At 40.9% G+C, this 14,692-nt stretch overlaps 1 protein-coding gene across 4 annotated transcripts in view; it reads left to right on the forward strand.

Moving 5' to 3' along the window:
* The window catches only part of LOC126457436 (mitochondrial dicarboxylate carrier-like), a 79,427-nt gene that overhangs the window by 9,920 nt on the left and 54,815 nt on the right, over positions 1-14,692 (forward strand). For all 4 annotated transcript variants that reach the window (XM_050093712.1, XM_050093714.1, XM_050093713.1 and 1 more), the window contains exons 2-3: positions 5,945-6,035; positions 6,949-7,104. In XM_050093712.1, the coding sequence (XP_049949669.1) occupies positions 5,946-6,035; positions 6,949-7,104 (246 nt within the window). In that variant the 5' untranslated portion in view covers position 5,945. The remainder of the gene's footprint in view (positions 1-5,944; positions 6,036-6,948; positions 7,105-14,692) is intronic.

The raw sequence follows: 14,692 nt of genomic DNA on the forward strand, positions 1-14,692 counted from the left end.
TGGTATATATCATCAATGTAATAACAGTATTTGTCAGTAATGTAATACCTGTTGACTTCTTCCAAAGTTTCTAGTTAGTGCATATTCATTGCAAAGCTCATCAATCTTTGCCACTGTAATTATCCTTTTTAAGACAGCAGTAGCCACTATTGGGTTGATTCCCTCTGTTCTTACTTGAGCTCTAACTGGCATGATAGGTAGTTTGCCGTTTTTACTTTATGGCTGCTGAATGCATATTATTTGGAGATCCATTTCTTCAGTAAGTTTTCTTGCTTCCTGCAACTCAATAATACAATATGTAGCACTTATCTGATCTATTCTGATTTTTTGTACTTTGGATAATAACTTTATTGAAGGAATATACATGTATTTAAAGCTACATTTTTGTATTATTGCATAGGTACCCTGTGAGGGTGGCACAGGTACCTTGTGGGGTGAAGTGTTGTGGCAACGGAAGCCCAAGACCAAAAGCTATATAGTCGTAAAACATTACCATCTGAAAACATCAACATTGTTTGTCTCCCCTTTTGCCATTGCATTTGGATTGTCAGTTGAATGTTCATTTGGATTGTCAGTTGAATGTTTATTTACCTTCAGCTGAATATGGTGCACTACTGGAACCAGGAATGTAATTTGATCTGCTTGTGCATGTTAGTTTCTTGCCTGTTGGCTTATTGCCAGAGTCAGCAACTGCATTTCTCCTAAATCTTGTGGCATCTTCGCAAGAGTTGTTAAATTGTGAAAAAAAATTATCAGTAGATTTTGTGCTGTCAACATATGTTACGCATAACCTTTTGTTGGCTTCCATCCCATAATGCAATGCACCTCTTCTTACATTTTCTTTGTTGATTTTATAGCTTTGTCTTTTATGACTGTGAGGTACCTGATGTATTTGTACAGTTGCTACAGAACTTGTGGTCAAAGGTTCTTGCTTGTTTTCATTGTTCTTTTTTAGTTTGTCAGTACCCTGAAGCTAATCCTGAGGGCTCCATTCATTCTTATTTTATTTACTATGGTTTATGCTCTATTTGTGTGTACACATCCTTGATGATTTCTACTTTTGCTTAGAAACTTCTGGCTGTGGCTGCATCCCTTCATTTTCATGACAATGGTTTGTTCTGAATTTGACCTAGTTGTCTGAATTAGTGTAACTACTATTTTGCTAGCAAATGATAATTTGATGAAACCGAGTGGCAGTGTTCCCACTGTTTTATATCCATGACCATTTCTGTTTATTTGCTTTGTCGTGCCAGTACCTGAATACTTTCCGTCAATATTAAATTCTGTGACTCTGTCACTTTAATAAGAGTTGGTGCATGAAACAAACAGTTTTTGTTCATCTCACTGTATCATTTCTTCCTTTTAACATGTGGAACACATGCAGGTGTCTGTTTTAAACATATAGCAATATTTTTTGTAAGGCTCTACTCACTACAGTGCAAAGCGGGCCACTTTTCCCATTTTACAGAATTTGTAAATACGTCTAGTTAATCTAAAGAAATAGTTTTATATTTTAGACAATAAAACTTTAGCACAAATTATGGGAATCTGTCGTAAGTGTAAAAGGAGAGTACACATCTAGTCGATGATCTGCTGACACCAAATTTTTTGTGGCAATGAGTGTGATGGCTGAAGTGCCATCGCCCGGCCTGAGACAATGGAAGCAAAATCACATCATACAAACCCTGCAGCTGTTCCCAGCTCTCAGTAGCAGATGGTTGGTGATGCAGCTCTGTTGTTAGCTGACACCCAAAAGCTCTGTCACATGACTGCATGAGACATAAGTGTGCTTCTGAGCACTTTGCATTAACCAAAAAACTGTCGGAGGGCATCACATGGGGAAATGAACTTAGCTGCCATCAACTGCTGTTATTGTGATAGGTCTACTTCACAGTTATGGAGAACAATCAGGAAAGGACTTCCAGTTGCGGAAGTGAAGTATACAGAAAAATGATACTCTCCTTGTCAGGCTCTGCCGAGATATCTATATTGTTATTCAATTTGAGTTAAGAGTGTGTTGTAGTATGGTCTTTGACTCATCAGATGTTAGTACTTTCATCTCGGTTTTGAGAAAACAAGATGGCTGGAGCATGCTTGACATTCGAGCAATGAAAATGTATTATCGAGTGGTTTTTCAAGTTTGATAATGTTTTTGAAGTGCAACGCCAGTGCAGGTGGGAGTTTGAAACAGAACTGTCAACCCGTCTAACAATTAAATGCATGATTGACAAGTTTGAATTGCATGGAATGATTTGTGATATTCACAAAGGAAGACAGCTTACAGCTCTAAGTCCTGCTTCGCCAGCTTTCGTGTTGGAAATGTTTGTTAATTCTCCACAGAAGTCTGTTATGCAATGTGCACATGAAGTGGGGCTTAGCAGTACAAGTGTATGAAGAATTCTAAAAGCTGCAAAGTGGAAAGTTTACATTCAATGATCACTGCACACGATTAATGACGACAACCCTGATTGCCGAATGCAATTTTGCAAATGGTATCAGCAAATGGTAACTGATGATGAATAATTGGTGACAAAGGTAGTGTGGAGTGATGAGGCACAATTTAAACTTAATGGAACTGTGAATTGGCATAACAGTATGTATTGGGCACTGGAAATCTGCATGTTTATGTGGATAAAGCAGTCAGTCTACCAGGAGTTCATGTGTGATGTGGACTATCGTCTAGGGGCCTAGTAGGACCCTTTTTCTTTGATGCTACTGTCACTGGAGAAGTGTACCTGGAAATGTTATGCAGATCAATTTTGTCAGGTATATGTGCGCTTTATGGAGGTGATGAAGAGGTCTTCTATGTACAGGACAGGCCACCGCTACACTTCCACCTAGCTCTACGAGCTATCCTGGATGGTAATTTTCTGGGGCATTGGATTGGACGAAGAGGGCCCATTGAGTTCGCTCTACGGTCGCGAGATCTAATGCCTATGGACTTTCACTTGTGGGGAACTGTGAAAGATAACTTCTATTGATGTAAACCATGCATGCTGGAGGAACTTCGCCTGGAGAGTACAGCAACATGTGCAGCGATCTCCACTGTGACATTTACTGACATAGTTGCGGCGACTGCTCGTTGTTCTGTTATGTGTCTAACAGTGAAAGGTTAACATTTTAAACATTTAAAGCAACCATGTGCTAAACTGAAGGTTGTACAACATGTGTGATCAATTATTAAGTGTAAAATAAACACATAAGTAATATTTTAGGTTAGGCTTTACCATGACTGTTATTGACATTAAATGAAACAACAAGTTTACTGTTACCAGTCACCGTTTTATTTATTTTCATGATTCGTTTCAAAGGTTTAAACCTCCATCATTGGTTGGATTTACATTAGTTAGTATGACATTGGTGTGTTGTGTTACGATTTTTTGGATGAACTTGTGGCATCTACATCTACATCTACATTGATACTCCGCAAGCCACCCAACGGTGTGTGGCGGAGGGCACTTTACGTGCCACTGTCATTACCTCCCTTTCCTGTTCCAGTCGCGTATGGTTCGCGGGAAGAACGACTGTCTGAAAGCCTCCGTGCGCGCTCTAATCTCTCTAATTTTACATTCGTGATCTCCTCGGGAGGTATAAGTAGGGGGAAGCAATATATTCGATACCTCATCCAGAAACGCACCCTCTCGAAACCTGGACAGCAAGCTACACCGCGATGCAGAGCGCCTCTCTTGCAGAGTCTGCCACTTGAGTTTATTAAACATCTCCGTAACGCTATCACGGTTACCAAATAACCCGGTGACGAAACGCGCCGCTCTTCTTTGGATCTTTTCTATCTCCTCCGTCAACCCGACCTGGTACGGATCCCACACTGATGAGCAATACTCAAGTATAGGTCGAACGAGTGTTTTGTAAGCCACCTCCTTTGTTGATGGACTACATTTTCTAAGCACTCTCCCAATGAATCTCAACCTGGTACCCGCCTTACCAACAATTAATTTTATATGATCATTCCACTTCAAATCGTTCCGTACGCATACTCCCAGATATTTTACAGAAGTAACTGCTACTAGTGTTTGTTCCGCTATCATATAATCATACAATAAAGGATCCTTCTTTCTATGTATTCGCAATACATTACATTTGTCTATGTTAAGGGTCAGTTGCCACTCCCTGCACCAAGTGCCTATCCGCTGCAGATCTTCCTGTATTTCGCTACAATTTTCTAATGCAGCAACTTCTCTGTACACTACAGCATCATCCGCGAAAAGCCGTATGGAACTTCCGACACTGTCTACTAAGTCATTTATATATATTGTGAAAAGCAATGGTCCCACAACACTCCCCTGTGGCACGCCAGAGGTTACTTTAACGTCTGTAGACGTCTCTCCATTGATAACAACATGCTGTGTTCTGTTTGCTAAAAACTCTTCAATCCAGCCACACAGCTGGTCTGATATTCCGTAGGCTCTTACTTTGTTTATCAGGCGACAGTGCGGAACTGTATCGAACACCTTCCGGAAGTCAAGAAAAATAGCATCTACCTGGGAGCCTGTATCTAATATTTTCTGGGTCTCATGAACAAATAAGGCGAGTTGGGTCTCACACGATCGCTGTTTCCGGAATCCATGTTGATTCCTACATAGTAGATTCTGGGTTTCCAGAAATGACATGATACGCGAGCAAAAAACATGTTCTAAAATTCTACAAGAGATCGACGTAAGAGATATAGGTCTATAGTTTTGCGCATCTGCTCGACGACCCTTCTTGAAGACTGGGACTATCTGTGCTCTTTTCCAATCATTTGGAACCCTCCGTTCCTCTAGAGACTTGCGGTACACGGCTGTTAGAAGGGGGGCAAGTTCTTTCGCGTACTCTGTGTAGAATCGAATTGGTATCCCGTCAGGTCCAGTGGACTTTCCTCTATTGAGTGATTCCAGTTGCTTTTCTATTCCTTGGACACTTATTTCGATGTCAGCCATTATTTCGTTTGTGCGAGGATTTAGAGAAGGGACTGTCTCCAGTGGTCACAGGTTCCTTTTGCTGTCATAACACATCACATGTATACTGTCGTATTATATATGACAGCAAAAGGAACCTGTGACCACTGGAGACAGTACCACAAGTTCGTCCAAAAAATCGTAACACAACACACACACACCAATGTCATACTAACTAATGTAAATCCACCCGATGATGGAGGTTTAAACCTTTGAAACACATCGTGGAAATAAATAAAATGGTGACTGGTAACAGTAAACTTGTTGTTTCATTTAATAATAACATAAGTAATACTTTTCGTTCCTTAAAGTGTGTGTACGTTTTTCTGGCAGGATCTGTATAATTATACAAACAGCTGCAAGGGCTATATTTATGATGTCGTGCCTATAACTGAAAGTTACTGTTGGAAGAAAAGAGTTCTGTGGATGAAGGTAGGAAAAACTCTTTGAGTGGGGCTCTAACCAAGCCCAGTTATAAAATGTGGCCTTTTGAAGATAAAAAAGATCCTAGTTGTATAATTATAATGTATGACACATTCTTTCTGGCAGTTAATTTTACAAGTTATGTGAACTCAACCTTTCAATAATTTAAGGAAAATGCTAGAATGAAGTTGAAGACTGGACCTGTTCCAAATGTTTCAAATATGGTCAAGACTTGCACATTTGCATGGATAAACAAATGGTCAGCATGAAATTGATATGGAAGGATACGAGTGGAAAGCTTGTGCTAATAATGACAAGAGAATATTCTATGTTGAAAAAATAATTGAGAGTGTAAACAATCTGGAATGGCAGAATGCTTAATGGGACAATAGACCATGATCTACCTTCTTTCTTCCTTATCCTTTAGTCATATATGTGAATTGACCATTATTTTTGTGCTGTAACCTTTTGTATGAACTTTCAGTTGCACTTGTCACATTTGAATGAAAATTATTTTTCTGATACGTAAATTAAAAGGTTGCTTTATAAGTTTTCCTTCTATCCAGAATGTCTGAGAAGCGACTTGCACGATGGTATTTTGGAGGCCTAGCTTCTGCAGGTGCAGCATGCTGTACACATCCACTGGACCTTCTAAAGGTATATTCACCAGCAGATAATGTGTATGAAAAATTTCACCACTTAGTTTACTTTGATATGCTGGAACCAAGAATAATAAACCTCAGGGACAGTACGCCTTGTAAATAAAATCTACTTCACTGCAGGACTTGGAAAGTAACACATTACACATTTCCTTATCACACATGACTTTATTGACTCAGCCAAGACCAGAAGTTAGTATCACAATACTGTGACTCCAGATGCATATGATTTTAAGCCTTTTTGTCACTAATGGAACTGACACTTTTTTCCTACTTTGTGGGTATTTGATAAAAAAATAATTGTAACGGGTAGTGCATAACAGCGATCTGCAATATGATTTGAAAGACATGTCACGAAAAATATTAAAGAACTTACTTACAAGTTATTTAGCTTAAGAAATCACTTCCTCCCTCAGTTTTAAAATTTGACCAATGATAAAAGAAAAAAGAAAGAAAGAAAGAAAGAAAAAGTATACTGACATTGTTTTTAAGAATGAAAATCTTTCAAAAGCTATTAATGTTATCTATTTATACTGGAAAGTGGTATTGGATTAAATGCTATCAACATCAGATGCCAGTATAAAATGGCCTTGTAAGCTAAAAGCTGTTTCATGACATTAATAAATTCCTGTTAAGAATTGACAGTTTCTATTTATTTTTTATTGTTAAATATGACTTTTTACTACCAAATTGTGGCGAAACAGTTCATTAACATGCTACTGCAGATTAATTTTGTAGTATAAGAATGAGACAAGGGAAGAAACAGGAACTTTTGAGCTTAAAGTCAGAAGTATCAGCACTATTTCATTAAGGTAGAGTTGCCTGGTTTTGTTGTCTAAGTCTTTTATGTTTTTATTCAAATCATAAGTACAAACAGTTCACTGAAATATACTTATTGGTGCTTTTTATAGGTGCACTTGCAAACACAACAGGAAGGAAAACTTTCGATGGCTCGCATGGCAGTGACAATTGTCCGGAAACAAGGACTGTTTGCTTTGTACAATGGGCTTTCAGCTTCCCTTCTTAGGCAACTCACTTACTCAACAACGCGGTTTGGTATTTATGAGGTAAGATGTTTATTGAATTTTTGTCCCTTTTCTAAAATTTTGGGTGTTTTTGTTTTGTCAGAATGTACTTCAGTATTGTGTACTGCACCCCTGATGCTGAACTTTACAAAACTCATAGCAATAACCAAGTGCTGTAGTACAAAGTTTCTCCTCAGTAAAAATGTATCTTGTTGTGATTTGATGTTAATACTATGCCTTAAGAGATCAACAAGCCTTGATAAATTAGCTTACTTGAATGATTTGTGCTACATGTCTAGTTAACACAATTTGCAATAAGTCCAATAATGAATATTATGTAATGTACTTCCAAATAAAAGCTTCAATTCCAGCAGAAGACTGTTCTGTATTGCTTTACCCTACAACTAGGAGTCATGTCAAGTCTTATACCTCATTGTCAGTGCAATTACTGAACAAGGATATGAAATTTGTCCAGTCTATGTAGCAGTATCTGCTCTGACCATCATTATTTTGTGGACAGTGAACTGTTTCTACGTATTTCATGATGGAATGTAAACTCTCTGATTGTTTGTACTGCCTCTGAACTAAAAACAAAGGATGGATATAGACCCTCCTAGCAGTCTTCAGATTACTCATTGTAATTAACTGTTATATATAAGCTTAGCTAAATTGCATTTACACATGACATTTGGTGAACTTGAGTTTCATGTACCAGAATGATTGCTTTGCATGCCAGAAAAATTGAATTGCCCTCCAGAATGATAAAACACGCCTTATTGAAGTTATTGTGTTAACCATGCCATATAGAATCACTTGTGAACAACTGCTTTGGTTAATCAATGCCAGCAATTACAGACATACAAAAACCCTGCAAGCACTGGCTTATCAATGAGAAACGCGATCGTCAGTCTGATTGTAATGGAATCCTTGCTTTTCTGGTCAAATAATCTAATACTGTGGCTTGCCCAACTTGAGACCTAATTTGTCTTGGTCCACATTAGTTAAGATGAAACTAAGTGCAGTTATGTGGTGGCTGTGCTGATCTAGCAAATGGCTACAGAAGTACAAGACATCTTAGCTTTAACACCAGGCATAGAAAAATATGCCTCTATCAAGCATGCGATTGTAACTTGCTTGTTGCAACCAGAAGTTAAGCGACATGAAATGTTGCTCTACACTAAACAACTCAGTGACCAAACACCACTTTAGTTGCTTCAAATCTCCATAGGTAGCGGGCAACACAGTTAACAGAGATATTCTGCTGAATGTATGACTTCACACTTACCTACAGATGCACAGAAAATACATTTTGTGCTTGTGACATTGATGCTCTCCTCAAACTGCTGACTGAATAGTTGAGATGTATCCATCCACAGGCATCGTAACCAACTCTGTCAGAACAGAGACTTCTCTGGAAGCACTGCAAGCACAGGTAGTTGACCTGTATAAGCAAGTTGTTCCACGCATACCTCGTGGAAGTAACACTCTTCCAGCAGAAACAGGCATTCACTCACCAGGGACAAGACCTGCTGGTATCACAAAAAGTTTGGATCTGAAGTTTAACAGTGTTGATCACCTTGTGACAAGGGAAAGACCAGCTGAAATCAGTAGCAACAGCAACAGATTTCATACCAAACAGCCATTGACTGTTCATAATAAAACTACCTGGCTACAATTTCTCATTGAAAGTGATCTCTCAGTTTACTCTTCTTCTTGTTTCCACAGTGGAAAACTGATGATAGTTACTTGTATACTGTAAATGGATCTTCCATCAAGACTTACAACTACATCAACTTACATCTAAAGTTCAATCTTTAATGTGAATTTATGTGAAGATTCATTCTTGCTGATGGTTGCACCTGGTGGATAAGACTTTTTTTTTTTTTTTTTTTTTACAATCAATGTCTGCTAGGTTCTACACCACAGTTGTCTATTCAAGAACACCTATGTCATGTCAGCTGTGCTGGAAGCAAAGGGATTGCATGTGATTCGCTGTACACTGACCTGCTTCGTAAGTTTCTTGATGTCACCTTTCCATTGCTTACTCCAGCACCAGTAAGACTCTCAGCAGTACATCACATTGTCATCATATGAGGACTGCCAGTCCATGCACAGTCTCATCATCTGCATCCAGAAAAAGTAAAGAGTGCAAAGCAGGAGTGTTCTTTTATGTTGATAAAAGCAATCTGTCACCCTTCAAAAAGTAACTTAGCCTCTCCACTCCAGACAGCCCATAAGAAGAATAATGTGTGGCACCCCTGAGGTGACTGTCATCAGCTTAATGCATGTACAATACCTGATGGTTCTCTTGTGCCACACATTGAAAGCTTTGCTGTGCAAATTCATGGTAAGACTGTTTCCTCCACATCTGACCTCATCTGTGCTTGTTTTTGTCATATGCCGATTGCACCATAAGATATACCAATCCTTTTGTTTGCACTCCATTCAGACTCCATGATTATGTGTGAATTCCATTTGTTGGACTGTACAATGCTGCCCAGACTTCCCAGCATGTCTTGGATGAAATAACTATTATGTCTACATTGATGTCATGCGTGTTTTGTTGTCTACTGGGGTAGAGCATCTAGCACATCTACAGCAATTACTCACTAAACTACAAGAACATGGTTTAGTGATTAAGCCACAAAAAGGTACCTTCGGAGTGATGAAAGTGAAATTCTAAGGGTACCTTATCAATGCACAAGGAATCCTGCCACCTCAAGACAGAGTTGAAGCCATTTCTCAGTTTCCCCAGCCCACTGCAGTATGAGAATTATGACACTTCTTAGGCTTGAGAAATGGTTATCAATGGTTTATGCAAAGTCATGCGTTGTTGGCAGTACCTCTCAACAAAATGTCAAAAGATTTCCCTATGCCTGGAGACATGCTGCTGTGAACTGATGAAAAGAAAGTATCCTTGGTTGAAGTAAAAGCTGTTATTTTAGAGACTGCATTGTTATCTCATCCTCTTTGTGTCACACCTCTCACAGTTGTTACGGCTTCTCTCTGCCGGTTGTTACGACTTCTGCATTACTTGTTAGCAGCAGACACAGTGGCTGCGCCAAAAACTGAGACGGCATGGAGTTTTACAATTATTTATTGAACTTTCTGTACAATTTCTCCCTCGTCATTGCTGCCCAGCCCTGTGGATCCCTCTGCCTGGCTGCTGCTGTGTAGATTCTCCAACAATGTGCGCAATGCGTGCCACCAGTGCTCTGCTGAAGCCAGGATGCCCTGTGGCTGAGATGAACTTGTCGCCCCCAGTACGGGCACGCCCACGGAACCGTGTTGCCGTGAGGTCAGCTGCCGATGCCTGCTGCACTGGCGGCTGGGAAGCCGTCAGTTGCGATGTCCGCGAGGTCCCGAGATGGACGGATCACATGCTGTGGGGCCAGCTGCCGTAAAGTCCGGGCGTCAGTCCCCGGTGGTGCCTGTGACCAAGACCGCACTACGGCCGGTCCTGCTGGAAGCTCTCACTGTAGTTAGTCAGCCATGGTGCCGATTGGACTCGGGCCGACCTCCAGAGCTTAAGTTGACATCTGGCAGTGAACAGACGACTCCTGTGAGCTGGAACAGACTTCTGGAATCATCACCTATGAAGATTGAACATTCGGACATGGACCACAGCCGTCCTCAGATCCGAACTGCTTCCTAATGGCTTCTGTCTGTTGCTGCCTGCGCTCCACTATTTATATCCGGCAGGAGGATTTTTTTACTGGTAGCTTTTTGTTATTACTCCCGCAGTATATTGCAGTGTAACTTAGCATGCTGGCCTCACTTCTCCTTACTCAGCACTCTGCAGGCTTCGCTCAGCGCTTGGTCTGTGTGCATCCTTGCGTCAGCTTATTGGTAGACTGCTACTGTCAGCAAGGCTTTCTGTGCTGCATTTACTTCGCAATGCCGCAGTCACCAGCGTGCCTGTTTTTGCCGTTCTCCACTGTGTGAAGCTACACTTACTACATGTGGCCACAACACTGCCTCCTCCTAAAAAGTAAATTCGTCCCCCAATTTACCCTATACCTTAACTCTAGTTCTATCCTATATTCTACTTCTTCCCTATATACATCCAGGTTGCCTGGACTCATGCCCTACTGGTAATCCATTGTACAGGAATCTCATGGAGCAGTCTTGCATTAACATGCTGAATCCTCCGTTTTAATAAGACGTATACCACCCCGCATAAATACAATCAACACGGTAATAGTACTGGTTGAAATACCAATGGTCACTATGCTACATTTCCGCCTGGTATCGTACTCCTCCACATGTCTTAATAATTGCTGCATTGAAATTTGACCTTTCTCCAAATCTACTAGTTTATCTATCGTTTGCAATAGTGTAGCATCCAAGGTGTTGTTAATATACGTCAAATTTTCTCCTGGAGCGGTGCTGAATGATGCATCTGGCCAGTACAACGTCAGATGAGTATCTGTAACTTTGGTGACTCCCGTGAATGTCGCCGGTAAGCTGAAACAATCCCCTACTATTTCACAATTTGTCCCATTGATTAGCAAACCACTGTCCCGTAATTCCATCTCCGTGGTTGCTGTCCAATGCCCATTGTTGTAACACTTGGCTGATATCCTCTCTGTAGCGAATACTGAATACAACCAATGCTTCCCAAAATGCTGTAAATGTGGCGTAGGCTTCACTATTATCCTCCAACACTTCAAAGCTTCTGCCTCTGCCCAAAATAACTGGACCTCACATGATCCCTTGCCCGTGAAAACAACCCGTGCTGGACAAATGGAAACTGACTCCATTAGACATCTACTCAACTCTAAACTCGACATAGTAGCATGAGTATCCCCCTCCTTAGAAATTAATAAAATCTCCTGTGTCCTGAACTGTATGCCCTTCCCCATTCGCTCCCATCTGACCAGATAAGGATGCACTGTGTAACAGTGATACTGTCTCCCCACACTAGGTACTGGAAATCTAATCTCTATATAAAGGGGGTGCATCAAAAAAATGTATATACAATTTGAAGCGTCATAGAAAATTTATTTCCCATTCTACAATGTTAAATTTCTGGAAATGGAAAGCCTAAAGTCCAATTGGAAAAATAAATGTACTTTGCAAATGTGATTAATGTTCAAACTGGTGGCCCTCAGCATCAATTCATTTCTGAGAACGAGTCACCACTGACTCCGTATGTGATCCAGGTATGCTTGTACGTCCCTATGATAGTGCGGCGGGGCACCATCTTGTTGAAAACAAAACTCATCATTACTGTATATTGCACGAATGGCAGGGAATATGGAGTCAGCAAGCATTGTTAGGTACGATGTGATTCTTAAGTTTCTCCCGGCGTATTTGATAATTGAAATATCCTCGGGTATGCTGCCGGTCTATAGTGTCCAACGGGCACAATATTTCGGCGATCATACATGTCGCCATCATCAGGTGAACTGGCGGACTGAGCTCCTGTGAACGTGCCGGCATGTTCGCAGGAGCTCAGTCCGTCAGTTCACCTGATGATGGCGACATGTATGATCGACGAAATATTGTGCCCGTTGGACACTATAGACCGGCAGCATACCCGTGGATATTTTGATTATTGTTAGGTACGTTTCTCCAGTAACAGTACCTTCAAAGTGGAAAGGCCCAATGAGTCCCCTTGCAGACAAACCACACCACACATTTACACCAAGCAAATTCACAGCCTTTTCAACTGTAATGTGAGGATTATCTTCAGCCCAGTACACACAATTGTGCCTATTGACAGTTCCATTGAGTTTGTATTGGGCTTCATCCGACCAAATTATGCTACTCATAAATCCCGATTCACGTCTCACCATCTCCTGAACTCATTCACAAAATTCTAACCTTCGATCTGGATCGTCGTCTCTTAGCTGTTGTACCAGCCTTGGAATGTACACACACAACTTGCCTTTCTTCAGAATGCGTAGCACACTACTAGCATTTACATTACTCTCACATGCTACTTGCCTTGAAGATTTTTGAGGCGAACGCTGAAATAGTTCCAAGACCGCAGTTGTGGAATCATCACATGTAGCTGTACGAGGTCACACTGATCAACCTTTATGCACATCACACACTGTTCCATGAATTTCGAATTTGTCTCATAGACGTGTAATTGTTAACCTTGAAGGTGGTTCTGTACCATACTCAATTCTCCACTGTCTTCGAACTGCAGCTACATTCTTAAACTTCCAGTACCACTTAATTATCTGCCTCCGCACTTCAAAGTTCAAATGCACGTGTGCCATGTTGCAGCTACTTCCTTGCCACTGCTGCCACCTGTTGAAGAAACATAACATTACTTTCTCACAGATATTTAACCTTGTAGAACGGGAAATAAATTGTTTATGACAGTTCAAAGTGTGTATACATTTTTTTGACACACCCTATACATCTTAACTAGATCCGTTGTTACCTTAATCCTAGACATACGATAAAAAAGTGACACACTCGCTTCAATTATCAGCATTACGTGCTCTACCCCCTCTGGAAACTCTCCCTCTGCTTGCTTCGACTCTGTCTGAATTTTTCTGGTGACATCAACGTCACACTCACCTGCCCGTGCAATGCGTGATGTACTGCCTCTTGCAATTCCTCACTCGTGCATCACCAATGCTGTTAACCAGTTCCCGCAGCAGTTTAGCCACTTCCAGCTTCCTTTCCAATGTATCCAATCATGTTTGTACCTGTATCAGATCCGTATTCGATAATTTCTGTGTTTGTTCTATATATGCTCGTAACCCTGTAGCCATCCCACACACCACGCGTGTCTTATTCAACAACTCTGTACCTAATCCTTGTATCTCTGTTGTGTGTATATCCTGCGTCACCTACAGAATGGAGAGAGAAGGAAAAAACTCCCATCACTACCCCTTAATACTAATAAAATAACCCTAGTTCGTGCACAAAAATAATACACACATGATAATTACTGCCAACTACCCATCCCTCGAACGCAACTTATACTTAATACCTGGTTTACTGTCTGCTTCTGGCACTTCTTTTCGCTTTCTGCCAGAAGGAGAAGTACATATACACAGATCTACTACCCCCTGGAACGGCTTAACTCTACTAGCATGAACCACTGTTGTCTTGGTAGGCAATTGTAATTTTACATTGACAGGTGATGTCATTTCCACTACCTGGTGCGATCCCTGGAACTTGTTTGTGAACTTCTTGGTTCTCCCTTTTGGAACATACGGATTAGCTAGTAGCACCCATTGCCCTACTCTGTACTGCGGCAACTTCCTCGTTGTACCTCCCATCCGTTCTTGTCGTTCCAACGCTTTCTTGTTAGCTTGTCTAACTCTCTGCCATACTTCCTTAATGGTTTTCGCAAATTGCCTTACATGCACGCCCTCTGCTCCCAGCCTTGGACGAAGCATGTCAAAAGGTGATGGCATCTTTCGCCCATACACCAGTTCATATGGCGACAATCCTGTTGACATATGTACCTTACTATTATATGCACTGGTTACGAATTGGAAGTACACATCCCAGTCGGTGTGTTGACTATTTACATAGTGACCCAACACCTTAGCGATCGTGCGATGCACTCTCTCCGTTCGTCTGTTTGCTTGCGGATGGAATGGACTAGTCCATAGTTTCTTTACCTTCAGTAACTTACACAGTTGCTTCATCATAT

Source organism: Schistocerca serialis, chromosome 2, assembly GCF_023864345.2.
Source record: "Schistocerca serialis cubense isolate TAMUIC-IGC-003099 chromosome 2, iqSchSeri2.2, whole genome shotgun sequence".
In the NCBI taxonomy this organism is placed as follows: domain Eukaryota; kingdom Metazoa; phylum Arthropoda; class Insecta; order Orthoptera; family Acrididae; genus Schistocerca; species Schistocerca serialis.